The sequence below is a fragment of the Cicer arietinum genome, chromosome 4 (assembly GCF_000331145.2).
Source record: "Cicer arietinum cultivar CDC Frontier isolate Library 1 chromosome 4, Cicar.CDCFrontier_v2.0, whole genome shotgun sequence".
NCBI lineage: Eukaryota > Viridiplantae > Streptophyta > Magnoliopsida > Fabales > Fabaceae > Cicer > Cicer arietinum.
Genome location: NC_021163.2, coordinates 36,977,882 through 37,004,629, shown reverse-complemented (window position 1 = coordinate 37,004,629; position 26,748 = coordinate 36,977,882). Strand labels below are relative to the sequence as shown.

The 26,748-nt window shown below is 33.6% G+C and overlaps 2 protein-coding genes across 3 annotated transcripts; one reads left to right on the top strand and one right to left on the bottom strand.

The window, feature by feature from the left end:
* Positions 1 to 4,570: 4,570 nt before the first annotated feature.
* On the bottom strand, positions 4,571 to 5,708 carry LOC140920050 (uncharacterized). Its single transcript, XM_073367361.1, has 3 exons — positions 5,299 to 5,708; positions 5,082 to 5,169; positions 4,571 to 4,990 (listed from the first exon to the last, which is right to left on the bottom strand). The coding sequence occupies exons 1-3, from the start codon at positions 5,706 to 5,708 to the stop codon at positions 4,571 to 4,573; spliced, it is 918 nt and encodes a 305-aa protein (XP_073223462.1).
* Positions 5,709 to 7,852: 2,144 nt separating this feature from the next.
* On the top strand, positions 7,853 to 26,575 carry LOC101496170 (pyruvate kinase 1, cytosolic-like). Of its 2 annotated transcripts, XM_004491873.4 has the most exons (17): positions 7,853 to 7,987; positions 8,086 to 8,204; positions 9,179 to 9,275; positions 10,311 to 10,408; positions 11,912 to 12,067; positions 12,570 to 12,647; positions 13,247 to 13,378; positions 13,796 to 13,876; positions 14,381 to 14,452; positions 14,989 to 15,078; positions 15,144 to 15,288; positions 15,496 to 15,584; positions 16,933 to 17,028; positions 17,161 to 17,228; positions 17,389 to 17,488; positions 25,330 to 25,389; positions 26,242 to 26,575. In XM_004491873.4, the coding sequence occupies exons 2-17, from the start codon at positions 8,136 to 8,138 to the stop codon at positions 26,392 to 26,394; spliced, it is 1,584 nt and encodes a 527-aa protein (XP_004491930.1). In that variant the 5' UTR covers positions 7,853 to 7,987; positions 8,086 to 8,135; the 3' UTR covers positions 26,395 to 26,575. The 2 variants fall into 2 exon arrangements, with proteins under 2 accessions (XP_004491930.1, XP_004491929.1); XM_004491872.4 differs by lacking the exon at positions 7,853 to 7,987 and having other exon boundaries at positions 7,995 to 8,204.
* Positions 26,576 to 26,748: the final 173 nt, after the last annotated feature.

Sequence of the window (26,748 nt, the reverse complement as noted above, 5' to 3'; positions counted from 1 at the left end):
CGTTCTATCGGATACATCCATCTCATATAAGCTGGCCCACAAAGTTGTGTCTCCTTAACCAGATGAACAGTAAGGTGAACCATTATATCAAAAAACGATGGTGGGAAATACATTTCAAGCTCACACAAAGTAACAACAATTTCCCTCTGCAATGTCGGTAATTTCTGAGGGTCGATCACTTTACTACAAATTTCCCTGAAGAAGAAACATAATCTAGTTAAGGCTAGTCGAACTTTTTCAGGTAAAATGGAACGTATACCTATTGGTAGCAAATGCTCCATTATAATATGACAATCATGGGTCTTCAAACCTTTTAACTTGAGGTCTTTCATACAAACCAAATTTTTAATGTTCGAAGAGTATCCTTCTGGAACTTTAACTTCGTGTAGAAATTTACATAAAACAATTTTTTCCTTTCTAGATAGAGTATGAGCGGCTGGAGGTAGATATGTGCGATTTCCTTTCTTTACTGGAGCCAGTTCATTTCTTATTCCCATATCGACCAAGTCCAATCTTGCATTGACGCCATCTTTAGACTTTCCTGGAACATTGAGTAACGTACCAATAACACTTTCAAATACATTTTTTTCAATATGCATCACATCGAGGAAATGTCTTACATACAATGACTTCCAATATGGCAATTCAAAGAAAATTGACTTTTTCTTCCACCCAGTTTTCACCAGCTCTCCCGCAAAAGGTTTGCCAAATTTATTGGTCAAACCTTGTACTTTTTCAAGTATTTGATATCCAGTCGGTGCTAAAGGAGCTTTACCTTCCTCTGATTTTCCATTGAATGCATTTCTCCACCCACGATACTGATGACTATAAGGTAAAAATCTACGATGTCCAAGAAACACATTCTTCTTACAATGTTTCAACCGCATCCAATTTGTACTCTCTTCACATATAGGACATGCACACTGACCTTTAATGCTATATCCTGATAAATTACCATATGCTGGAAAATCATTAATTATGCCGAACAACATAACCCTTAAATTGAAACATTCTTTCTTATACCCATCATAAACTTCCACACCTGTCTCCCACATACTTTTTAAATTTTCGATTAGAGGAGTCAAGTATACGTCGATATCATTCCCCGGTTGTTTGGGTCCAGAAATTAACAGAGACAACATCATAAACTTACGCTTCATACATAACCATGGAGGTAGGTTATATATTACCAAAATCACAGGCCACGTGCTATGTGAGATGCTTTGAAGACCATGTGGATTCATTCCATCAGTAGAAAGTGCAAGTCTTAGATTTCTTGACTCTATCCCGAATTCAGGATACTCGTGATCAATTTTTGCCCATTGTGGGGAATCTGCAGGGTGTCGAAACATTCCATCTCTAATTCTTTCATCTGCATGCCATGTCAAGTGTTTTGAATCTTCTTCACTGCGATACATGCGCCTAAATCTTGGTATTATAGGAAAATACCACACGACTTTTGCTGGAGTAGATTCTTTCTTCTTATATCGAGAGACATTGCATTTCGGACACGCCTTAAGTAGTTCATATTCGTTTCGAAATAAAATGCAATCGTTAGGACACGCATGAATCCTTTCGTAACTCATTCCAATAGAACACAAAATCCGTTTAGCCTCGTAGGTCCGACTGGGAAGTTCATTATCATCTGGCAACATATCTTTTATGAGTGTTAATAATTCCGTAAAGCTTTTATCAGACCATCCATTACTCGCTTTTAAGTTGTACAACTTTAATATCGCTGACAGTCTTGTGAATTTAGTACAACCATTATATAATTCTTTCTCTGCATCACTCAACAAACTTTCAAACATTTTAGGACAATCTCGAAGATCTTCTTCAACTGCTTTTGCAATCTCATCAACTCGGTCCGGCTCATATGTATCTGTATCGAAATCAGTTGAAGCATATGTAGAACTATTCTCAAAATTAATGTTTCCTTTTTTTTTCTCACCATGTCTTATCCAACATGTGTAGCTTTGATCAATTCCATTACATACTAGATGTCCTTCTAATTCATCTTCTCTAACACGTTTTCCAAAACAACATTTTAAACAAGGACAAACTACTCTATTTGGATCTTTTGCATTCTTCACTGCAAACTCAACAAACTCCTTCACTCCAATTTCATACTCTTTTGACAATCGATTGGCTGAAATCCATTTCCTATCCATATTATACCACCTATATAAATGCAGTAACAAAAATAATAAGCTTTCAAAACATATCAACAAGTTTCAAAAAGAAACCAATATCAACTAACAATTTCAAAACAGAACAGATCATGTGGTATGAGTTTTTGACAATTTTTGACAATTTCAAAACATAACAGATCATGTGTAAAAAATACCTTAGACAACGTAGATGGCCGCACAGTACGTAGAGGATATTAGGGTTCGCAACGTATATAATTATTTGAAAGATGTAGAGGATATGAGGGTTTCCAACGTATATAATTATTTGAAAGATGTAGAGGATATGAGGGTTTCCAACGTATATAATTATTTGAAAGATGTAGAGGATATGAGGGTTTCCAACGTATATAATTATTTTAAAGATGTATTTTACAGCGCTTGTGAAAAACGCGCTGTAATAGGTAGTTAAATTCAATGAAAGCGCATGTGTTTTACAGCGCTTGTGAAAAAAGCGCTGTAATAAGTAGTTAAATTCAATGAAAGCGGATGTGTTTTACAGCGCTTGTGAAAAAAGCGCTGTAATAAGTAGTTAAATTCAATGAAAGCGGATGTGTTTTACAGCGCTTGTGAAAAAAGCGCTGTAATAGGTAGTTAAATTCAATGAAAGCGCATGTGTTTTACAGCGCTTGTGAAAAAAGCGCTGTAATAGGTAGTTAAATTCAATGAAAGCGCATGTGTTTTACAGCGCTTGTGAAAAAAGCGCTATAATAGGTAGTTAAATTCAATGAAAGCAGATGTATTTTACAGCGCTTGTGAAAAAAGCGCTGTAATAAGTAGTTAAATTCAATGAAAGCGCATGTGTTTTACAGCGCTTGTGAAAAAAGCGCTGTAATAGGTAGTTAAATTCAATGAAAGCGCATGTGTTTTACAGCGCTTGTGAAAAAAGCGCTGTAACTGATTCGCGAAAGCGCTTCTGTTTACAGCGCTTTTTTGACAAGCGCTGTAAAATCCTTATAACGTGATGCGCAAACGTTATATGACCTACTACAGCGCTTGTTTTACAGCGCTTTACATAAAAAGCGCTGTAATAGGTTCCGTTATTTTTAAAATATAATTACAACAGCGCTTGTGTTTAGAAAGCGTTGTAAAATGGGCGCTGTTAAATGTCATTTCTGGCGTAGTGAAATGTCAGGTCTTGTTAGACTCTAGAGAATCCATTTCATCGTTTATACCTTCTTGCCATAAATCTACATCCAATGATGACAAAGCTTCTTTAAGATTTGCAAAATCCTCTTCTAAATTATAGGCCATATATTCGGGTCTATAATCTTTAGCATCTCTTACTCTCTTACTTCTTCGAGTTTATGTTTCATCTTATTTGTTGCTTTCAATGCTTTTTATCATAGGAATGTGACTTGGTTCGCTACCCCCACTATTTATTGATTTGAAAAGGAATTTATTTTCATTGAAGTCAACATCATTTGATTCTATGATCACTTTTGCATTTAGGTCATAAAACCTATACACTTTACTGTTTACTGCATACCCAATGAATACACATTCATAGGTTCTACTAGTGAGTTTAATTCACTTGAGATCGGGGATTCTGACATAAGCCAGACAACCCCATGTTCGAAGATAAGACAAGTTGGGTTGTCTTTTCTTCATTATCTTATAAGGAGATATTTTGTTTTTAGATTTAAGAAATCTATTCAGAACATAGCAAGCATAACAACAACCACTAGTTCAGTAAGAGTTCTATTCTTTCTTTCAGCTTTACCATTCATTTCAGGTGAATATGGCACAGTAGTTTCATGTATAATTCCTTGGGTTTTATAAAACTCATTAAATAAATTGGAATCATACACTATTCTTCTATCACTACGAAACCTCTTAATCTTTTTATTAAATTGATTTTCAATTTCAGTTACAAAGATCTTAAACATGTCAAGTGCTTCATTTTTATTTTTCATTAGATATACAAAAGTATAGTTAGAGCAATCGTCAATAAAAGTGATGAAATAATATTTCCCGTTTCTGGTTAACGTCCCATCAAGTTCACATATATCAGAATGTATTAAGTCTAAAGGTTCATATTCTCTAACTACTGATTTATGTGAACTCTTTAGCTTGACTGCAAAAATCACATTTTTCAAAATCCTTTAAAGATAACTTTGGAATAAAGCCTAAGTTACTTAAGTTTGAAATCACACGTTTGTTTATATGACAAAGTCTAGCTTGCCAAATATTAAAATCACACAACATGTAAGCAGAAGGAAACATTTTATTGATTTCAACATTCAATTTAAACATGCCATCAGTGGGTACCCTTTCCCAACAAAAATACCATTTTTAGAAATGGTGTACAAATTTGCACTTATAGACTGAGTAAACTCTGCCTTATTGAGAAGAAACCTAGAAACTAGATTCTTTATTATTTATGGAGTGTGCATTACATCCTTCAAAATTAAGGTCTTTCCAAAGGTGAATATTAGTTCCACATCTTCAATACAAGCAACACTAGTGGTGTGGGAATCTCCCAACAACACTTTCTTATCTTCAGCAGCAGTGTATGTTTTAAACATAGCACGATCATAACAAACATGTTGTGAGGCGTCAATGTCTACCCACCATCCATCTGATCCATCAACTAGGTTGATCTCAGTTATCATATCAATGAACTTATCTTCTGTCAAGTTAGCGTATTGAGTAGGGCCTGACTTGTTCCTACACTTGCGAGCCATACGACCCTCTTTCCCACAATGAAAACAGAGAAAATGTGGGAGAAGGCCATTTCTATGAGGTGATTGTTGCCTTATAATTGGAACCTTTGGAGGGTTCCCATTCTTGTTTTTGCTCTTTAAAGTGAGATTAAGATTCTTTAGTTGTTTGTTGTTTGGCTTTAGAACTAATGAATTTCTTTTTCATGTTATTTGCAACAAGAAGAACTTCATCTTTCTGGTCTTGCTTACAAGATTCTTCCTCAATTCTAAGGCGAGTTATCAGGCTTTCTAGAGAGAATTCTTTTGTTTTATGCCTGAGATAATTTTTAAAATCATTTCAAGCAGGGGACAGTTTGTCAATAACAACAACAATTTGAAACAGTTCATTTAGGGACATACCTTCAGTGATGATCTTGTGAGCAATTTTCTAGATTTCATGAGACTGATCTGTCATCTGATATTTGAGGTAGCGACTAACAACATAGTTTTTGGCTCTAACTTCCTCAGTATCATATTTCTTCATTAGAGCATCGCAAACCTGTTTAGTAGTATTGTTGTCAGAACTGTAGTAATTATACATATCATCAGCAAGTCCATTTAGAATATAATTCTTACATAAGTAATCATTATATTCCCATTGGATTAATTCAGCAGCTTTCTTATCCTTTTCTGTTTGTTCAATTGTTTCTAGAATAATAGGAATGTCATCTTTCAAAACGTTGGCAACCTTTTTCGTGGTTAGAACAAATAACATCTTTTGTTGCCATTGTTTGAAGTGACTTCCCTCAAACCGAAACAGTTTGTTATAGTCAGAAGTAGAAGAACATGTTCCAGTAATTTTATCAGTAGACATGGCAGTATTAAACGTCTTAAAATTGTTATTTTTGAGTTTCGAATTTAAAAAAAAAATCAATCTATGCCACAAAAAATATTACTGTGTTGAGTTGCGTACTAGGTTTCTCTCTTTAAGATGTTTCAAGGCACTGCTCAAATTGTGCAAGACAAACTATCAACCATGAAGTCCCCATGATAGAACAACTCAGATACACTGTATTGGAGTTCTACTGCACCGTAGAAAATCGTTCTAGAATTACACCCTCAATATGACAGTCAGATGGTTGTCACTCGTAATATGATACTATGACCACTAAAAAAAAAAGTGAGTAAGAAAGGGGGAGAAGAGAGAAAAGTTGCAGATTCTGAGAGTTTTTGGTATGCTTTTCCAACTGAGGAGAATCCTCTATTTATAGGAAAAATCTGCAAATGGAACTGAGAAAAAGGTGCGATCCATTAGGTCTGATACACTAAACGTGCGTTCCACTCTTTATGTTTTTGACCACAGAAACGTGCGCTCCATTCTGTTTGACCACAAAAACGTGCGCTCCAAACGTAGGGTTTTGACCTAGGTTTTTGATCGGGCAATAATAGATGCGTGAGACCAAAGATTAGGATTTTGACCAAAGAACTGATGCGCGAAATTGGAGGCAAGGAACTGACTGGATCAGATGTTGAATTTTGACTCGATGGAGAGTAATTACGTAATTAACGTATCAATAAAAAATAGAAACACAAACATTTATTTAATATTAAATTAATAAATAATTTATTAATTTTTCATATACTAAAAAATAATACACCACTTAGCCAAAACCAAAGATAAAGCCAAGGCCCGACCGAGCCGCCCAGACGGAGGCGGCATTGAGGCACACCTCAAGTTCCATACCTCCACCTTATAAACACTACTAGTGTGTGATATCCCTCCTATGTGAGACTTCCTTATTTTTCAATTCACACCAACACTAGCTCTCATTCATGCCATCATTATATCCAACAATCTTCCATTAATATCATCATCATTTCCTACAAGGATCATTTCGATCCTTTTTCTATTTGAAGAATTGAAGCTTTTTTGACTAAAGGATTGCTTGCTGAATATTTAAGACAATGGAGAACGTGCAATATGTAGAGGTAGAGGGCACTCATGGCAGTGTTCATTCACATGGTTAGCAATAACATTGAAGAGTTTTCAAGTAGAACAAGGTTGAGTGAGGTTTTTAGTTGAATTTTTAATTTGGTGCAATAAGTAAGTCGGACGGTTGGTACTGATAGTTTTTGTTTCTCACAATAAACATTAGTTCTCACGGAATACATTTCCCCTTTCTCTTCCTCCATATATATATATATATATATATATATATATATATATATTACTATGATGAGATGTGCATCAAATACATGACATGATAAAATAATATTATCATATTTGATTTCATGTGTGTATCAAACATATCATTTTTTTAAGCAAAAACAATAGAGTGCAAAGGTTAATGAGGGTTAACAAAAGACTAGAAAGATAGCAAAAAAATAGGGCATCTTATGAACTAAATATTATGAAAATACAAATAATCTCATATACTTGATTGCACCATCTAAGAGAAATTGTGACCACAACCTCAACCAACAAAATATATACGATAGTTAATAGAAAAACCTAACCAAGATCACAATTATGTAAATAGACATTCCAAAAACAAGTGTTAGGAAGTTTCCCCTTGTATGACCACATAAAATTCACATGGAATCAAACACATAATTTAATAATGATTATCCTAATCCTAAGTGTTCAATGAGATATCTTTATATTTTAGTTTTTTTATAACTATGTTAAATAGTTAACAAAATAATTTAAATGATTAATAAAATACACCTATTAAAAAATATTCATCCATATTTAAGACGAAAAAAAAATCAAATATCTAAATCGTAAATAAGGTATAATTATAATTGTATCAAAAGTTTGTGTTGAAATGTCATTTTTATATATGTTGTTATGGACAATATTTTACTGTTTTATGGTCTTAAACTACAATGAGACAACAAAATGCAAGTAGCTGGCGAATACTGTCCTCAAAGTGCAACTCAATTAATAAAAGATAAAAGTTTGTAAAAACATTTAATATGATGAGACTTATATTAAATCTTGCAATACCTTTATCCATATTTAGATCATAGTGTGTTTTTAAAAGAATATTACAATATAAAAAACAAGGAAATGACTAGGCAGCACCAAATGCATATGACCCGTGAATGACGGACAGCACCGATTTTGGGCATCTTGTAATAGTAATAACAGTAAGACAGAGATAGTAACTCTGGCTTTGATTTCGTGGTTTCTTTCTTTTATCTCTCTCTCTCACGGCATCACCTTTTTCATCTGGTTTTTTCAATAGATTAATTATCAATCAAATCAACCACTTCGGTTTTGATCAAGAAATAAAAAATGCAGTCGAGTCCGTTGCTTCTTGAGGAGCCAATTCGAATGGCTTCCATACTCGAGTCATCTAAGCCTGTAAGTCTAACCATCTTTCTCTCTTTTTCTCAATTTTTGATTTCTTTTGCTACCTTTTCTGTTTTTTCTCAATTACACACTTAGTTGATCCCTTTCTTCACCCAATCATGCGCTTCGTGTTACTCTCTCCTGCTAAAAAGTTGATGTTATTTTTTTAAACTTTATTGATCTATGCTTGCTGAGTTTGAATTTCAAGGTTTCTGAGTCGCGCTTCAAATCTTGAATGTCAAGCAACCTAATTTTGCCAATCGTATCCAATGCTAAGATTCAAAGAGAGAGACAGTAAAAAAGTAATTTTAAATCTATTATTTATGAGTTTAATTGCCAACCATTGTCTAAAGTGGAAAACGTTTTTCCGATAGACCATAGTCATTTATGGGTATGATTTAAAAAATAGTAATTGTAAAAGTTATCATTTCTAATGATTTAACGATTTTGATTGACGGACATAGTAAAAGCTCTTTACAGTAACATTGTATATGAATCAAAGCCATGATAAATTACCATGTGTTTACAGAGCTTAATATAGTGATTTTTTTTTTGGGTCTAAGTTTTAAATAAACATGACCATAGGCATCACAAAATAAAATCATGAGACATGTCAAAACAAGAAAAATAAAGGAATAACTAAATGTTAAGATGTGCATAAAGTAATCAAGTCTTTTTTTCGAAGCCTTTTGTGAGATTATTTGATTTTCAATTTCAAGCTTACAGGAAACTTAGTTTTTCATAGTTTAAATCTTATATCTCTTAATTAGAACTTAAAACTTGAGAGCTGCTTGCTTATGACAATTTATGTCATTGATACTATACAAATTGCACTGATTCATGCGCATTATTTAAAATGGCTTGTGCTTTATCAAATGATACATTGCTAATTTGTATAATAGCATGCCACTTAAATTGTTGTTTGAAAATTGTGAGTGTTTTGCCAATTTGGATTTTGAGTTAAGTGGTTGAAATGCATTGTGCAGAGTTTTTTTCCAGCGATGACAAAGATTGTTGGCACACTTGGTCCAAAGTCACGATCAGTTGATGTCATTTCCCGTTGCCTTGATGCAGGAATGTCTGGTATTTTACCTTTTTTCGTTGGCTTTCTTATTTAACATTTGATTACATATACCTCTAGGCTCTAGATTTCTCATCTTTGAGTAAAGAACAATATGATAAAGGCTATTTGTTTTTCTGATTGCTTTGTTAGAAAACTAGTGTTGCTCTGTCTTGTGGAGTCAATTTTTTTGAAGAGATGGTTAAAAAAGGTCTTGTGTTTTAAGAAAATTATCACTACACAAACACAATGAGAAAGAAATGTTTCGAAACCACCGATCAAAGGGTGAAAGATAATAGGCACAGGAAAGATAGAGAGCATATTGATACTCATAAGACTTCATATTAAAAAACATATTGATTTGATTGAAAAAGATGATGAAAATGAATACGTGATGCTTTATTTATATTAACAACCACTAATTACTTATTATAACCAGTAACTAACTCCTAAGAGTTGTAACTAACTCATGTGAGAGTTGTAACTAATTTACTAATCATGCAACTATTTTATATTTTTGTTCAGAAATACCTCTTAAAATTTGGGTTGAGCCTAACTCAACCCTTATAAAACTGACTTGTAAGGTGATGATTGCTTCCACTTATAAACACATTTTCAGGTCATATCTCATCCGCAACGTGAGATTTTTTTTTTTGACCGGGACAATGTGAAACTCTTAAAACACCCATTCATGCCCAAGACTCGACATCTGGAGCGTGACCTGAGTGTCTCGATAGTGGTGACCTGATAGTAGGCGACCCAATGGATCTCAAATAGGATCTGATACCATTTTAAAATTTGGGTTAAACCTAACTCTACCCCTCCAAAACCGCCTCGTAAGGTGATGATTGACTCTTCTTATAAACACATTTTCAAACCATATCTCATCCAAAATGTGAGACTCTTAACAATACCGATAACCTATTGTGTTCAAGTGTTGTTGTTACTTGTTAGTTCTTCCGTTATAATTTTCAGCTGTCTTCTTTTTTCTTATTGTGAATGTTATCTAGAGTCTCATCTATTAATCATCTTATTCTTCTTTTCTTACGACATGCTAGTTGCTAGGTTTGATTTCTCATGGGGTGATCCAGAGTACCACCAAGAGACACTGGAAAATTTGAAGGCTGCTATCAAAAGTACCAACAAACTCTGTGCGGTAAACACACCTCCTTATTTTGTGTTTTTCTTATTTGTTTTTGTCTCAACAGTAATGTGGGATTTGTTCTCAGGGATTGAAACCTTCTAGGGTAAATTTAAGGAAGAACCACTCAACTAGTTACAATTTGTATCTGCACAGCTTTATGTTATCCTCCTCCTCTGACTTATTCTTCCTTATTACTATCCTTGTATAGCATTGAATATTACCATCTTGTATAGCATTGAATAGTAGTACAAAATAAATTAGTATTTATATAAGTTAACATTCATTAATGCCAACTTTTAGCTGTTTTAAACTTGTATGCTTAAAGTTGACTTTTGTCCAATTGAATCTCAAGCATCAAGGATATCCACTCCTTTTACTTATAGGTATCTGTTGAATGAGAGAAAATGAGAGAGGAATATGATGAAATTGTGTGTTCAAAGTACACAACATAGTTGATATTATAGAGGCTCAAGGCAATAATTACAAAAATAAATATAGGAGATACTTACTATCCCTAATTACATGATATAATTTGCCTATACAATAAATACAATGATCATAATATATATTTAACACTCTCTCTCAAGCTGGAGCATATAAATCATATGCACCAAACTTGTTACATATATAACTAACTGATTCAAGGACCTCTCAAAGATTTAGTGAAGAAATTTGCCCATCGATCGTTGGAATTGACAAAGTTTGTGGTGATATCACTTGATTGGATCTCCTCCCTGACAATCTTATTACCAATAATGTGGTGACACACACTAGAATCAAGAACCGATGGGTTAAGGAAAGGTGACTTAGAGACCAAGTAAACGAATTACCAATGTATGCAAACAGCAGATCTGTGTTCTGATGATATTTAGAGGATGAAGAGAGCAGTCGTGAATTTTCCAACACCAAATATTAGAATGTCCTAACTACGACAATACTTACATTTGGGACATTTCATGGAGGGGGATGGACGTCCCTGAGACTCAGAACCATCCATAATTTGTAAAAGGATGACTAAAAACAGCAGCGAATCGGAACCAAAGAATAATAATGCCATGGTGAATAGTACTCACATGATAAACAGTAGTGTGCAATGAAGATTAACGCCGTCAACAGTACCATGATGAACAATAACATCGTAAACGAGTAACACGGCAGTAGAGAAGGGGTAAACCAGAGCTGTGACACGATTTGCCGAAATTTTTTCTCATCGAAGAGAGTGGGTTGACTGGGTAAGCATGGTTTAGGGTTTCCTCTCAAGGCAATAAAGACAAAAATAAATATAGGAGATACTATCCATATTTATATGATATGATATGCCTATACAATAAATACAAAAATCATAATATATGTTGTGCATAAAGTATGATCAGTCATGCTATATACTATATAACCAAAAGTAACTATGTTTTGAATTAGTTTTTTATCCTTAAATGCGCTTTCCAAATGCGCAAATACCCATATGAAGGTTAACTAATGTAAAAATAAATTTTATGCATTTATGTCTAACTTCAGGTTATGCTAGATACTGTGGGTCCAGAACTACAGGTTGTCAACAAAGCTGAGCACTCGATTTCCCTTGAAGCTGACACATTGGTTGTCTTAACTCCTGATCAAAACAAAGAAGCTACTCCAAACCTCTTGCCAGTAAATTTCAGTGGTCTATCAAAGGTCAGTGTACATTTCCCATGCAGCACATATACTGTCGTCTGTATCATATTATTTTGAATATATCTTTTTGAGGTTTACATACATATGTGTATAATTGTCACATCAAAGTTATGTTGTTGCGCATTTGAATTTGTTTTTATCAGTTGTTTACTGGTTAAATCTTGGTTTTTCATCCATATTTTTTCATGTACGGGGATAAACTGGTTACTTATAAAAGCAAAGAAGTTCTGAAGCACAACTCAGAACTCACTGCTAATAAAGCTCAAGGAACTAGGAATTACTTATCTTATAATATGAATGGCTTACGCGAAAAAAACTGTTATCAGGATTACTAAGGATTGAGGATGAGTTCATGAGGACAGTACCCAAACACGTAGAGACTGATCACCGCTTTATAAAAGAAAAAATTGATGATGTGGTTATCAGACATGATAAAACACTCTCATGCTATCAAACTTTCTACTTTCTCATTGGACTTTGACTGTATGCCCATAATTTGCAGGCTGTGAAGAATGGTGATACTATTTTTATTGGCCAATACCTGTTTACTGGAAGTGAAACAACTTCTGTGTGGTTGGAGGTAATGAAATCCTGGATGACTAGTTCAAAATTCTATACTAGTTGAGTAAAGTCAAATTAGTCCTTGAATGATGAAATTTATGCTAGAGATCCTTGAAGGTGAATGTTTATACGTCAAATTAATTCCTATATATGCATTACAGGTCAATTTAGTCTTTAAAATACCTAAATATGAGGACTAATTTCACAAAAAGAATACACATTCAGAGACTTCGAGCATGGTTAATCTATTATTCAAAGAATAATATTGTGCTTTTCAACTAAAATAGAACTGAAGACACTCTCTCCATATTGATTATACCCTCCCATTGCAGACGATACTTTCCAGCAGTAGGCACTGCCTTTTAATTTTTAATTTTTTTCCTTCCTCTTTTCATCTTAATATCTATTGTAATTCTTCGTTTTCTTGTTCACTAAATCAATATTGGTGTATTATAGAAGGTCTGTTCTGCTTCTGATAAGAGTAGCCACAAGCATGCGGCTTATTTGTAGTTAGCTGATCTAAGGAAGCATTCAGCAGTTTACAATAGAGAATGAAGAAAGTAGAATACTGCTGCTATTCATTACTGTCACTTAAGTAGTTTTGATTTCATAATGCAGGTCAAAGAAGTGGATGGTGATGATGTCACTTGCGTCATAAAAAATTCTGCTACTCTTGCTGGATCATTGTATACTTTACATGTCTCTCAAATTCATATTGATCTTCCTACTCTTACTGACAAAGATAAGGAGGTAACAATAAGTAATTTGTAAGCATGAAGTAGTGAGTTTCACATTATGTGGTCAGGTTTCTATTCTACTTTTGATGCTTCATAATGTATGTTTCAAATCTTATCTATTGATGGAAGATTTTAGGGTGGTGGTAATGGAATTATATTTCTTTGATGACATTATAGCATCATTGTAATACTTCTTGATACTTCAATGTTTTCTGTCCAAATTTTTTCTATTACTATGGGAAACTGATCTTAGTTATTTGGCAATCAAAAATATATAACTTCTATTGTATGCATAACTTAGATTGTTTAATTTGCACTGAATACAAGAGTATCTAGGTTTAAGTTATGATTTTTACGGTCAAGAATGTAAGTACAGATTTTTTGGCAATTTGTTAAATGTTAATATTTTCTCATTTGACTCACTAATCAGGTAATAAGTACATGGGGTGTTAAAAACAATACAGACTTCCTTTCATTATCATACACCAGACACGCTGAAGACGTTCGGCATGTAAGTGCTGTTGCAGATAGTTTTTATCTTCTTGATTATGTATTTTGAGTGCTCCCACACCTTTATTATGTGTTTACTTTGAAGACTTCCCTCCCGTAATATAAAAACAAATCTATTATTTAGCAAATTTGTGGGCATGACATGTTAGATTTAGTTATGGCCCTTTTTCCTAAATAATTGGGTTTTTGTTTTGGTTAGGTTTATAAAATGATGAGAGACCTATAGTAAATGTAAAATACAGAGAATGGGAGAATGATTTACTTATGACGGTGGGAAGTTATAAATTATAGTAAAAAATTAGTTTATACATACATTTTTTTTAATTTCTATTTTTCTTTCAATAAAAATAAAACTTCTTGTTTGTATCAAACAAAATACAACGAATCCACCATTTTTGGATGAAGTAAATTAGTTTACTTTCTACGTTATTGTTGATTATGTGTACCATTTTCTCTAATTTTTCGTCAGCATTTATAAAAATTGACATTATTTTCCATTTTGCAGGCCCGGGATTTTCTCTCTAAATTAGGTGAACTCAAACAGACACAGATTTTTGCAAAGATTGAAAATATAGAGGTGAGTGTTGTGAGTTAGGTATTATTTCCTTCTTTATGCATAAAGGGTACTTGTGTAATATTTACTATGTTATACTCCCTTCGCTTTTTTTAATTGGTTTTTAAAGAATAACTTGTTCCTATCATCATCTATCGTTTTCAAATTTCAAGGTTACATTAACTACTTTTTTCTAATTATACCCTTACATTAATTTAGAGTAAATGAAAAGTTAAGGGTATATTTGAAATTTGCTCATTAATCAAAGTTATTCATGGTTTGTGCTAAACAACCTTAAAAGACTTGTAGTATATAGGAACAGAGGGAGTAGTGCACTGTCCACTGTCTTCTGCACTGACACAATAAAATTCAATGACCTGCACCCACATTAGTACAGTTTCCTAAACATGTAGTTTCTTAACTGTGAGAAAATTCAAAAAACCTTTGAGTCTTATACTGTTCACATCTGTAATGGACAAAAGCAGTAGTTCAAGATCCTTTTCTGTTTGTTTGCTTTGTAGTGATTTTGAAATACATTTCTCTTCTGTTATTTCTCGTAGGGATTGACACATTTTGATGAGATATTGAGAGAAGCAGACGGTATCATCCTCTCTCGTGGAAATTTGGGGATAGATCTTCCACCTGAGAAGGTTAGCTTTTACTTCTGAACAGGAGAATCCAATGTTATATATGATTCATCTGTATCATTTGGCAGGTGTTTCTATTCCAAAAAGCAGCTATTTACAAGTGTAACATGGCTGGAAAGCCGGCTATTGTCACACGTGTTGTTGACACTATGACTGATAATCTACGACCTACTCGTGCTGAAGCAACTGATGTTGCCAATGCAGTGTTGGATGGTATGTTCTTTCCCCGACTTATGTTCCATTTTGCTATATGTGGTGAGTCTTAAATGATTTGGTTTGAGTTTGAGGGCTTTGTGTAGACACTACTACCATTGTAGACACGTACATGTTTCTATCAAGTCATTAATATTCCTTCATATTTTGGTGTTTAACCATACACGTTTCATCTCTAAATACACCTTCTCCTTTTCGTTGGTTCAGGCAGTGATGCAATTGTTCTTGGGGCAGAGACTTTGCGCGGATTATACCCTGTAGAAACTATTTCCACTGTTGGGAAAATTTGTTCAGAGGTAGGTTTTGCTTTAGTAAAAAATTGCATTCCTATCACACTTTTTCGCTAAATAAACTAATTTCTTGTCTCTCCATTTTTTAGTTTTTTGGAGTGAAGTTCTCTCTTTGTTGTTTATAGTGTTTGTTTGTATTATATAGAAGTTGTCCTACAACAAGGAAATAAAATCTAATACATTGTGTACAAATCTGTAGGAAATAGAAAATGAATTATCACAAGACTTAAGAATATGAAAACTGAAAACACACACTTTCATTGCTTCTAACAACCTTTAAATACAAGAAATTGGTAATCGGAAATTAATAAAAATAAAACTACCCATAAATTTGTAATAGCCTATTATTAATTTTTAACAACCCATTACCTCCCATTATTCCTATAATTAAAACTCATAACCATAGAACTTGTACAATAAACTCTAACAATAGGTGCTGATCAATATTATTAACACTCCTCCTTGGATAAGTAGCTATTGACACCAAGTTTCTCTCTTGAGTTCTGAAACCTTCCTTTTGAAAGAGCCTTTGTAAAGATGTCTTCCAATTAGTCTTCTGTCTTGCAATATTGTAAAAAGACTTCTCGTTCCTTCTGGACTTCTCTAAGAAAATATGACTTAATATTAAAGTGCTTAGTCTTCCCATGAAAGACTGAATTATTAGAGATTACAATTGCTGCTTGATTATCAACAAACACTTTAGTTGATTCTGCTTAACTCATCTGTAGATCAACCAAAAAATTTCTCAGCCACAAAGCTTGATTAACAGTTGCAACTGCAACTGTGAATTCTGCTTCAGCAGTTGATCGGGCCACAATATCTTGATTCTTTGAAGACCAAGAAAACACTCCAGAACCAAATGTAAAACAGTAGCCTAAAGTACTTTTCATATCATTCAATAATCCTCCCAATCACTGTCCTTCCGGTAATTTCGGCAACTTTTGTTTAGAAGGATGGTTGAGTCCAACAAAGTGGACAGTAAAATGAGAGAATGATTGATTTTTGAATTGATAGTATTGAAAAGATAATTACAATGTATGTAGGATGTACTTTATATAATAATTCTAAGACAACGAATATAACCAACTAACAACTGAATATAACTAACTAGTAACTACCTCAAACAATATCAAACTAAATCTAATAAATTTCTCAAACAACTTTCTTTTCCGTTGGCAACTTTCTGGAGACCTTTGATCACGGCCAAAAACCTTCCTTCAATTGACCCACCCCATCTCTCTCTACTCATGCTTTCTTCTTCTGGTTTCTTTACTTTGTTTCATTTTTGTTGTTTTACCCAACACGAAGTTGGCTCCTGCATTTTTAGAGTCTCTTAATTAGCTACTCTTTGTAGGCAGAGAAAGTTTACAATCAAGATTTATATTTCAAGAGGGCTGTCAAATATGTTGGAGAGCCGATGACTCATTTGGAATCAATAACTTCCTCTGCGGTACTTTTACTTTTGCACTAAATTTGTCGTGATTGTTTTAACTTCATTTTTCACTTCCATTTTATTCACTTAGAAATTTGTTCTCAGTAAAATACAAATCTGGAAATAATTTAGTTCTGTTGAAACATGCAGGTCCGAGCAGCCATCAAGGTTAAAGCTTCGGTTATAATTTGCTTCACTTCATCTGGAAGGGCTGCAAGGTTTCAATTTCTCTCTCTTATTACTCTTCATTATTTAAAGAGTTTTCTAGTGTTATGCTCATTGTTGCAAATGTTTATGCATTTGTTTATTAAAAATAAATTATGATATTGGTAATTTCTAACATAGCATTTAATTTAGATTTTGTTATTGAATGTGTAGGCTTATTGCAAAGTATCGACCTACCATGCCTGTGTTATCTGTTGTCATTCCCCAACTAAAGACAAATCAACTGCGATGGACTTTCACAGGAGCTTTTGAGGTACTTAATTGACAGCTTGACATTTAATATGAAATACGTTGAATTAATCTTACATGATAAAATATGAAATTATTAAAATTTTATAAAAATTTATATATTTGATCAACTTAATAAGAATTATTAATTTGACAGTTGGATTGATGAAATTTAATGTCTACAAAGAGTTATTCAGTGAAGTAACTCAAGCAAGAGTTACTCCTGGGGTCAATGGACTTTTTGTATTTTTCCTGAGCAGAAAATGTTAGTGGTTAGTGTGTTATATTAATGAGGGAGTTGATCCTAGACCTCTTTATCGCTATTATGGAATATTCACATAGATGTTAGAATAATGCAAGAAAAGTGTTTAAAGTTGGTAGAAATTCAAATGACATTTAACTTTGGAAAGGCTAAGCATCTTTTGAGTCAGCATGATTAAGTTGTTTGACTTAGCTCAGTCCTGCTAGAGGCATCAACAATTTAGTTAAACTGAGATCTTTGTTTGTGATTATGTCGTGGAACTTCACAATAAGACCAGATTGAATTAGACCCTCTCAAACTACTGTCTCAAATTATTCAACTAAATTTTCTTTTATGTTACCGGTTTCTTCTATCACTGAAACTTGCAAAAGTGTATTAAATATGCTATCTAACTCTCCTCCCCAAATGGGTGCATTTATGTTTGTTGAAAATCAAATAAGGTCATGTAAATAAATATAATATCATGTAATTAGGAGTATAATGTAAATAAATATAATATCATGTAATTAGGAGTAGAATATCTTGTAACTATTCCTATCATTATTTGTATTTATTGCTCATATTCTATATAAAGAATTTCTGCTGTGTAGTTGAAACACACGGGTTTTCAACATGTCTCTCAGGTTTCTCTTCTCATTCAACATGGTACCTAGAGCCTATTAAGAGGCAACCCTAAACCGTTATTACCCAGCAGACCACTGTCTCCGGTGAATTTTTTTCTGGAAAAACGTGTTTTCAACTTTGGTTTGCCCCTATTTTGTTGCTGGGATTCTCCGACGGATTTTATGGCGAACGACCACTCCAGCAGTGTCGTCCTCTCTAGACCAGCCCGCCCCTCAACGCACATCGCCAACAGCCTCCGCACGCGCCCACACGCACCTTACCATCACCACGCGTAAGATTCACATGCCACCGCTTCTCATTGCGCGTGACGACGCGTTTGGCTGCTGCTTACAACGCGTCTGATCGTCGTTTACGACACGAACTCTCTCTTTGCACTCGCCTCATGATTCTGATTCGATATTTGTGATTACTTTTCAGTTTCGAGTAACGGATATACGCGTTTTAGTTCAAACAACCCCTATTTCTCCGGTTAAGACACATTTTCTGGCGCTCTTTACCGACCATGGCGTCCCCGTCTGAAACTAATTATGATCAAATTAGTTGGTAAAAACATCTGTACCAACTACATCACCTCTTTTCTCTCTTTAGTATAATTGAATGGATCAAATTATGATAATTGGGCCGCCAACATCAAATTATGGATGCTTGGTCAAGGTTACGAGGATTAACTCACTAAAAATCATGAAAATGTGGTTGCGATTGAAGCTTCAAAATGGAAGAAAATTGATGCTCAGTTGTGCAATGTCATTAAGTCTACACTTCATATAGATATTAAAATGATTTTCCATCCATATCTCACGTGTGAATCAGTTTGGAGTCAGACAAAGACACTCTACACTAATGACACTCAACGTCTCTCTGGAGTTTGTCATCGCTTGCTGGATATCATTACTCTGACGACGATAGAAGGTTCTATATCTACATATCTTTGCAACATTCATAGTGCACTTCATGATTTTAATGAGTTTCTCCCTCTTGCTGCAAGTAATTCAGTTGAACAAAAGAAGGAGTTGGATCAACGTAGCACCCTTTTCATGCTTCTTGCACTTTATGACTTTCCCCAGGAGTACTATGCAACTCGTGATCAAATTTTGGGGTCTGTTACTATTTCAGATATGTCTACTACCTTAGTGATCCTTTTTTCAGTACCATAAAAAAATTCAATTGTGCCCTCTATTGCTCCAACTCTGGGTGACACTGTTGCCCGAGAATCTCTGGGACATAATCAGAGTCGTTCTCAAGAAGGGCCATCCAACTCTAAGCCTTGTCCTAAATGTGAGCATTGTAATCGACTTGGACACACTATTGATCGGTATTAGAAGTTGCATGATAAGCCTTCACGTTCGATAAATGCAACTCAGCTTGATCCTCTTGACATTATTTAGATCACACCTCCTCCACAGGGCTCCCCGACAAGCTACGAAGATTTCCTCCAGTGGATTAAGAGTCATCCAAACTCTGGTTCTACTACTTTGGTTGCACACATTGGTAATTCATCTGTTTATCTCTCTCAATCATCTTCTCGCGGCCCTTGGGTTCTTGATTCTGGTGCGTTTAATCATGTCACTGGTAATAAATGTCTCTTCTATTCTCTCTCTACATCTGGTTTTTTATCTACTATAACTTTTGCCAATGGCTCCCAAACGCGACCCCAAGGAGTTGGCACTGTCCAAATTCTCCATTCCATTTCAGTTGCATGTGTTCTCTATGTACCTGAATGCCCTTTTAATTTACTTTCAGTTAGTCGATTAACTCGGTCCCATGACTGTGTTGTTACTTTTACTAATGGTAGTGTTACCCTGCAAGACCAGAGTTCTGGACAGACGATTGACGTCAAATGTAAGTCTCATGGCCTCTATTATCTTTCTCTGTCATTCAAGACTTGTTTACCACATATAGGGGTGGGAATAGGCCAAGCCATGCCAAGCTTTGAAAGGTCTGAGCCTGGCCTACGATTTATTTTTTAGGCCTAAGCCTGACATATGGCCTATCATAGGCTTTTTTCTTTTTAGGATTGGCCTTGCCTTTTTAAAAGTCCGGCCTGCCCTGGAAGCCTATTTAAAATAATTTTTAAAAAATATGAAATAAATATCCTTTAAACCCTAAAAAATAATTTGGTGTCAAATAATAGATTTTTTTTTTCTGAAACAAACACACTTATTATTACCTCTTAAACAAATATGAAACGACTACTGAGTGATTGACTAATTGAACGGATATGGAATGATTACCAAATATGGAATCGCTACCGAATATGGAACAACTACTAATATGGAATGCTAGGTGATTGCTTAATTGATAGAATTTAAAATACGAAATAATATTATTAAATATAATAATAATAATAAATAATATTAATAAATAATATTAATAAATAATAAAATATATATAGGCTGGCCTGTCAGGCCTAATAGGTTTTTTTATAAGCCTGAGCCTAACCTATTTAAATAAATAGGCTTTAAAAACAGTCTGAGCCTAACCTTTTTAATAAATAGGCCATTCCAGGCCAGACCATAGGCCCCTGACGGACGGCCTAGCCTATTCCCATCCCTAACTACATATTCCCCTTTTACTATCCATGCTCAACTAGAACACCCAAGTCTTCCTAAACTTTAAAAGTTGGTGCCAAATTTCTCTAAGTTGTCTGCTTTACATTGTGAGTCATGTCAGTTAGAGAAACACACTTGTAGTCATTTTCCTGATCGAGTCAATAAAATGGTTTCTTCCCCCTTTGCTTTAGTTCATTCTGACATTTGGGGTCCTTCTCGTACTATGTCTACTTTACAGTCTAATTTTTTATTTTTTATTTAATTATTATTGATGATTATTCTTGTTGTATGTGGTTACTTTTAATGAAAAATAAATCTAAAATATTTTTTATTTTTGAGCAATTTTATTAAGAAATTAAAACTCAATTTGGTGTTTCTATTTGTACTTTACAAAGTGATAATGCTCGATAATATTTGTCCCATCAATTTCAAAATTTTATGGCTTATAATGTTATTCTTCACCAAACGTCATGTCCTCTTACGCCCCAATAAAATGCGGTAGCTGCTCATACCTTACTTCTCCATGGTAATGTTCCATTGCGTTTTTGGGGGATGCAGTCTTCTTGGATATCATCGGTCCCAAAAGGGTTATCGTTGTTATTTTCCTACACTACAACGATACGTTACATCAGTTGATGTTATCTTTTTCGAGTTAGTACGATATTTTGAGGCGACCCATGTAGCTACTGAGCCTCCTATGGAAATTAATCCCGAACCTCAACAGGTAGTTATTCCTATTCCACCCATTCATGTTCCTCTTGAACTTGTTGAGTCTGCCCCCTAGATACCTCTGCGGTTGATCCCCCAACTCCACGACCACTACAAACATATCACTGTCGTCACCCACCCTCTATTGTGCACGTTCCTGAGGCCATTGCTGACTCTCCTCCGACGCCATCACCAGATCTGACCGTGCCACCTAAGCATGACCTTCGCATTGCTATTCATAAGGATATTCACAAAACACGTAATCATCTCCTCATTATATTGATTTGTGTTATCATCGTCTTTCTCCTTTGCATTCCACTTGTTTGTCTTCTGTTTCTATTTCTTAATCTCTAGGTGAAGCATTATCCCATCCTGAGTGGAGGCAAACAATGCTTGACGAGATGTGTGTTCTCAAAGCAGTGGTACTTGGGAACTGATTTCTCTACTTCATGGGAAGTCTTTAGTAGGTTTTCGTTGGCTCTATATGGTGAAAGTTGGATTATAGTGATACTTTCACACCTATCGTCAAAATGGGATCTTTCAAATTGTTTTTCTCCATCGCAACAATTCGACATCGACCTCTCTATCAACTTGACATTAAAAATGTCTTTTTACACGGTGATCTTGAAGCGGAAGTTTATATGGAGCAATCACTAGGGTTTGTTGCTCAAGGGAGTCTTCCACCATGGTTTGTCCTAGATTTTGGTTTGGCAAATTCAACACTGTAGTACAAGAGTTTGATATGATTTGTAGTGAAGCCGATCATTTTTTATTTTTTTCGTCACTCAATCCAAGGGTGCATCTATCTTATTATTTTGTGGATGACATTGTCATAACTGGTAGTCACTAGCAAGGAATACTCTGGTTGAAATAACATCTTTCAAATTAGTTTCAGACTAAAGACCTCGATAAACTCCGTTAGTTTTTGGATATTGAGGTAGTCCAATCCAATGATGGCCCTGTAACTTCGCAAAGGAAATATGATATGAATATTTTTGAAGAAACAAGTCTATTGAATGCCAAACCAATTGATATTTCTATGGATCAAAATATCAAGCAGCTACCTAATCAGGGAGAGCCTTTATTAGATTCAAGAAGATATAGGAGATGAGTTGGAAAATTAAGCTAGCTCACAGTCACCCATCTTGACATTTCCTTCGCTGTCAGTGTGGTAAGTCAGTTCTTAAATTCTCCTTGCCAAGAACATATGGATGTTGTAATCAAGATTTTGAAATACATCAAGAGTGCTCTTAGAAAAGGTCTCATTTATGAAGACATAGGACATACTCAGATAGTTGGTTACCGAGAGGCTGATTGAGAAGGTTCACCCATTGATAGGCGATCAAGTATTTTGTACTTCTTAAAGGAAACTGAATATCTTGGAAGAGTAAGAAACAAAATGTTGTTGCAACATCTAACATTGAGGCAGAATACAGGGCCATGACACTAGTAACATGTGGGCTCATCTAGTTGAAACAATTACTACAAGAACTTCAATTTGAAGAGGCCATCCTCATGACACTAGTATATGTGATAATCAAGTTGCATTGCACATTGCCTCAAATCCTGTTTTTCACGAGTGAACCATACATATTGAGATAGATTTCCATTTTGTTAGAGAAAATATCGAATTAGGCGACATCATCACTAGCTTTGTCAAAGCCAATGATCAATTGACAGATTTTTTACAAAGTCATTGCGAGGTGCTAGAATTAGTTATATATGTAACAATCTTGATGCATTTGATTTATATGCTCTAGCTTAAGGGGGAGTGTTGAGAATAAAATAAGATCATGTAAATAAATAGAATATCTTGTAATTATTTATATCATTATTGTATTTATTGCTCATAGTCTATATAAAAAACTTCCGCTGTGTAGTTGAAACACACGAATATTCAACATGTCTATCAAGTTTCTCTTCTCATTCAACAATGTCATATGAACCATGTTAACAAATGTGATCCACCCAAGAGCTTCTCAAATACTTAGTATGTGTTTGGTTTTGTGGTAAAAAAATTGATTTTGAATCAATTGATTTTAGTTAAAAATGAATTTAATGTAAAATGATTTATGTTTGTATATATTCACATAAAAGTGATTAGACTTTCTCAAATTTAAAACCAAACATGCACTTAGTATGTATGTACGCTTCCTGATCACCTAAATTGACAAAATTAGTTTCGATTTCTCTTGAAAGTACTTCTCTTTTTAAAAATTTATAAAGTGACAGTTCATCTTAATGTGCTTAGTTAATGGATGACCGAATATGGTGCAATGTGAAGTGTAGTTTGGTCATCATAGATAAGTTTTGTGATGATTTGTTTGACCCAATCCAAAAACCTAAGATGATATTGAAGTCTATCTTATATCAATTTGACCACCCGTTATTGAGCCACTAGGGTTAAGCTTCAGATGTCTATTTCCAGGTATGAAGGAGGTGGTTGAGAGTCACACATTGATACCTGTTTAGATTAGATATTTTTGTGTCAGAGATAATAAATTTATTTAGTGGTAGTTACTTTATTAAGTCTCTTCTATATTTAGGGCATTTAATGTGTTCTTTTGATAGCTTTTTTATTTATCAATATAAAACATTCTAAGGAATTTTCTTTTATATCAAACTCAAGCTTATTTTCAATATTTTCAATATGAGATAAATCTTCATTTCTATGATCTTGTGATTTCTAACATGATATTAGAGCGATACTATTGTACCCCAATTAACAGTAATTTTGAAGATGAGGAATTTGGTTACGAATGCAATGGTGAAAATTTTAGTGAAGAAGATGAAAAATGTTCTTCAAAATCTTTGTAGCAAGAATGTCAGTTCAAGTAAACACTTGTATAAAGGATGGCGACAACTCTACGTTTGTGTTAGTATTTGTGCATCACTCTTTGCTCCTCTACCTATGAGTTAAGATCCAACTCCATCAATTTCCATTTATTTCCTTCAGATCTTATTCGTCAATGGTTTGAGCTTGAGAAGTTGATTTCGACAACCATCACGATGACACTGAAGACTATAGTTGAGCGAACCAATATGATATCTTCAACTTTTGTTCCATACTCAAATATGGTGCTCAATCTCGGTGGAACAAATACATATGTGATATCTCTATTTCTTTCAAGACTAGTTCAATCTCATTTGTTTTCATTGTGTGCATTCGCAATGATTGTCTCCATCCTTTTCCAGACAACAAAATCGTCACTAAGTCACCATGTTTTCCTTTCATCATTTTTTGTATTCAACCTTGGAAGAATCGTTATCTCTTATTGGATATTTCAATTCTTTATGCGATTAATTTGTTCCTTTCATTTAATTTTTGTAATTTGTTCTCAAAGAAAAATGAAATATTTTATATCAAACTGTAATTAAAACTCTAAGTTAAGAATTCTCTCACATTGAGTTTGTGGGGATTGTTAAGATTAGATGTTTTTTGTGTTGAAGAAAATAAATTTAATTAGAGGTAGTTAGTAATAGTTCGTTTATTAAGGCTCTACTAGCTATATTTTTGTATTAGAGATAATAAATTTAGTTAGCCGTAAGGTAGTTAGTATATAGAATATTTCATATATTCATACATGAAATTTTTGAAAACCTTGTGATTCGAACTTGATTTTAATTTGGTTTGAATGTTAAAAAACAGACATCTTTATATTTTACAACATTTTACAATGAAACTAATTTATTCTTGCCTTTTTCTTTGATGATCATTTGCAGGCAAGGCAATCACTCATTGTGAGAGGTCTTTTCCCAATGTTGGCAGATCCTAGACATCCAGTAAGTATTAATTATTTGAGGTCAATTGATTGTTTTGTGAAATGGGCAATTGGAACAAATGAATATCTCAAGACTTAAGAAGTTCTTATGGTTAAATATTTAATATCTAAAATATTAAAACTTATAATTTGACTTGTATAATGCAAATAAAATAAAAAGGCTTAATTTTAATTTTCATCTTCTATTTTCGTCAATTCGTAGAATTGATTCCCTTATTTTAAAATATGACAGACTTGGTCCCTCTCTCAATCTTTTTAACTAAAAAAATAGTTATTTGATATATTTTAAATGAAGTGACATACAATCTCACAATGTAGAACCATCTAGATGTATTATTTATTTATATGTTATTAATTAAATTACAAAAATGAATATTATTAGAAGTTTAAATTGAAGTTTTTAGAGAATTTTATTGCAATTTCATGAATATTAATAATTTAAGACCGTCTTGTAATATTATATCATTTAAAATATATCACATTATCATTTTTTAGTTTAAAAGTCTATAGGAGGGACTGAAACTATTGAAATATAATAAATAGGTCAATTTCGCAAATTGATGAAAATAAAAAAAATCAAAACTGCAATTAAAAAAAAAATTTATATTAGAGAGGTGAACTTAAAATTCCTGTAGTACAACTTAAAATTACATAAATATTATCAAAAAAAAAAATGACATAAATATTCCAAACCCAAACAACTAATCCCTAATTTCCAATTTATAAAAGGTTAAATCCTAATTCCTATCATTTGAAGTCTTCATTCAATAAAAATATAATATCAACATCCTATCTTTGGATGTATTTCATCACAGGCAATTCTGTTGTTAACCATTTTGTATTTTGAGTGTAGGCTGAGTCTAAAACTGCAACAAACGAATCAATTTTGAAGGTTGCTTTAGACCATGGCAAAGCTTATGGAATCATAAAGTCACATGATCGAGTCGTCATTTGCCAGAAAGTTGGTGACTCATCGGTGGTGAAGATAATCGAGCTTGAAAATTAGAATCTGCATCATTTTCAAGGCTGCATTGTAATATATCTGCTTCGTTTTAATATTTTATGTTGCATTTTGTAATAATAATTTTTTGACAGGAAACAAATGTCAAAGTAATAATCTATACAACATAAAAATAAGAATTATTGCTTTTTTCTATAAATAAAATGGTAAAAAAATTCGCACACAATTGTGACTGGTCAAGTTCAAACCTAAAATATTGTAACTAGTTTAATAATAATATGAATTATTTTTTATTTATTTATCCATAGATGAATCGGTAAAGAATTTAGTACATAATTGTGAATTTTGAATTCAAACACAAGTCATAGTTGAGTTTGAAGCTTTATAGATAAAATAAGA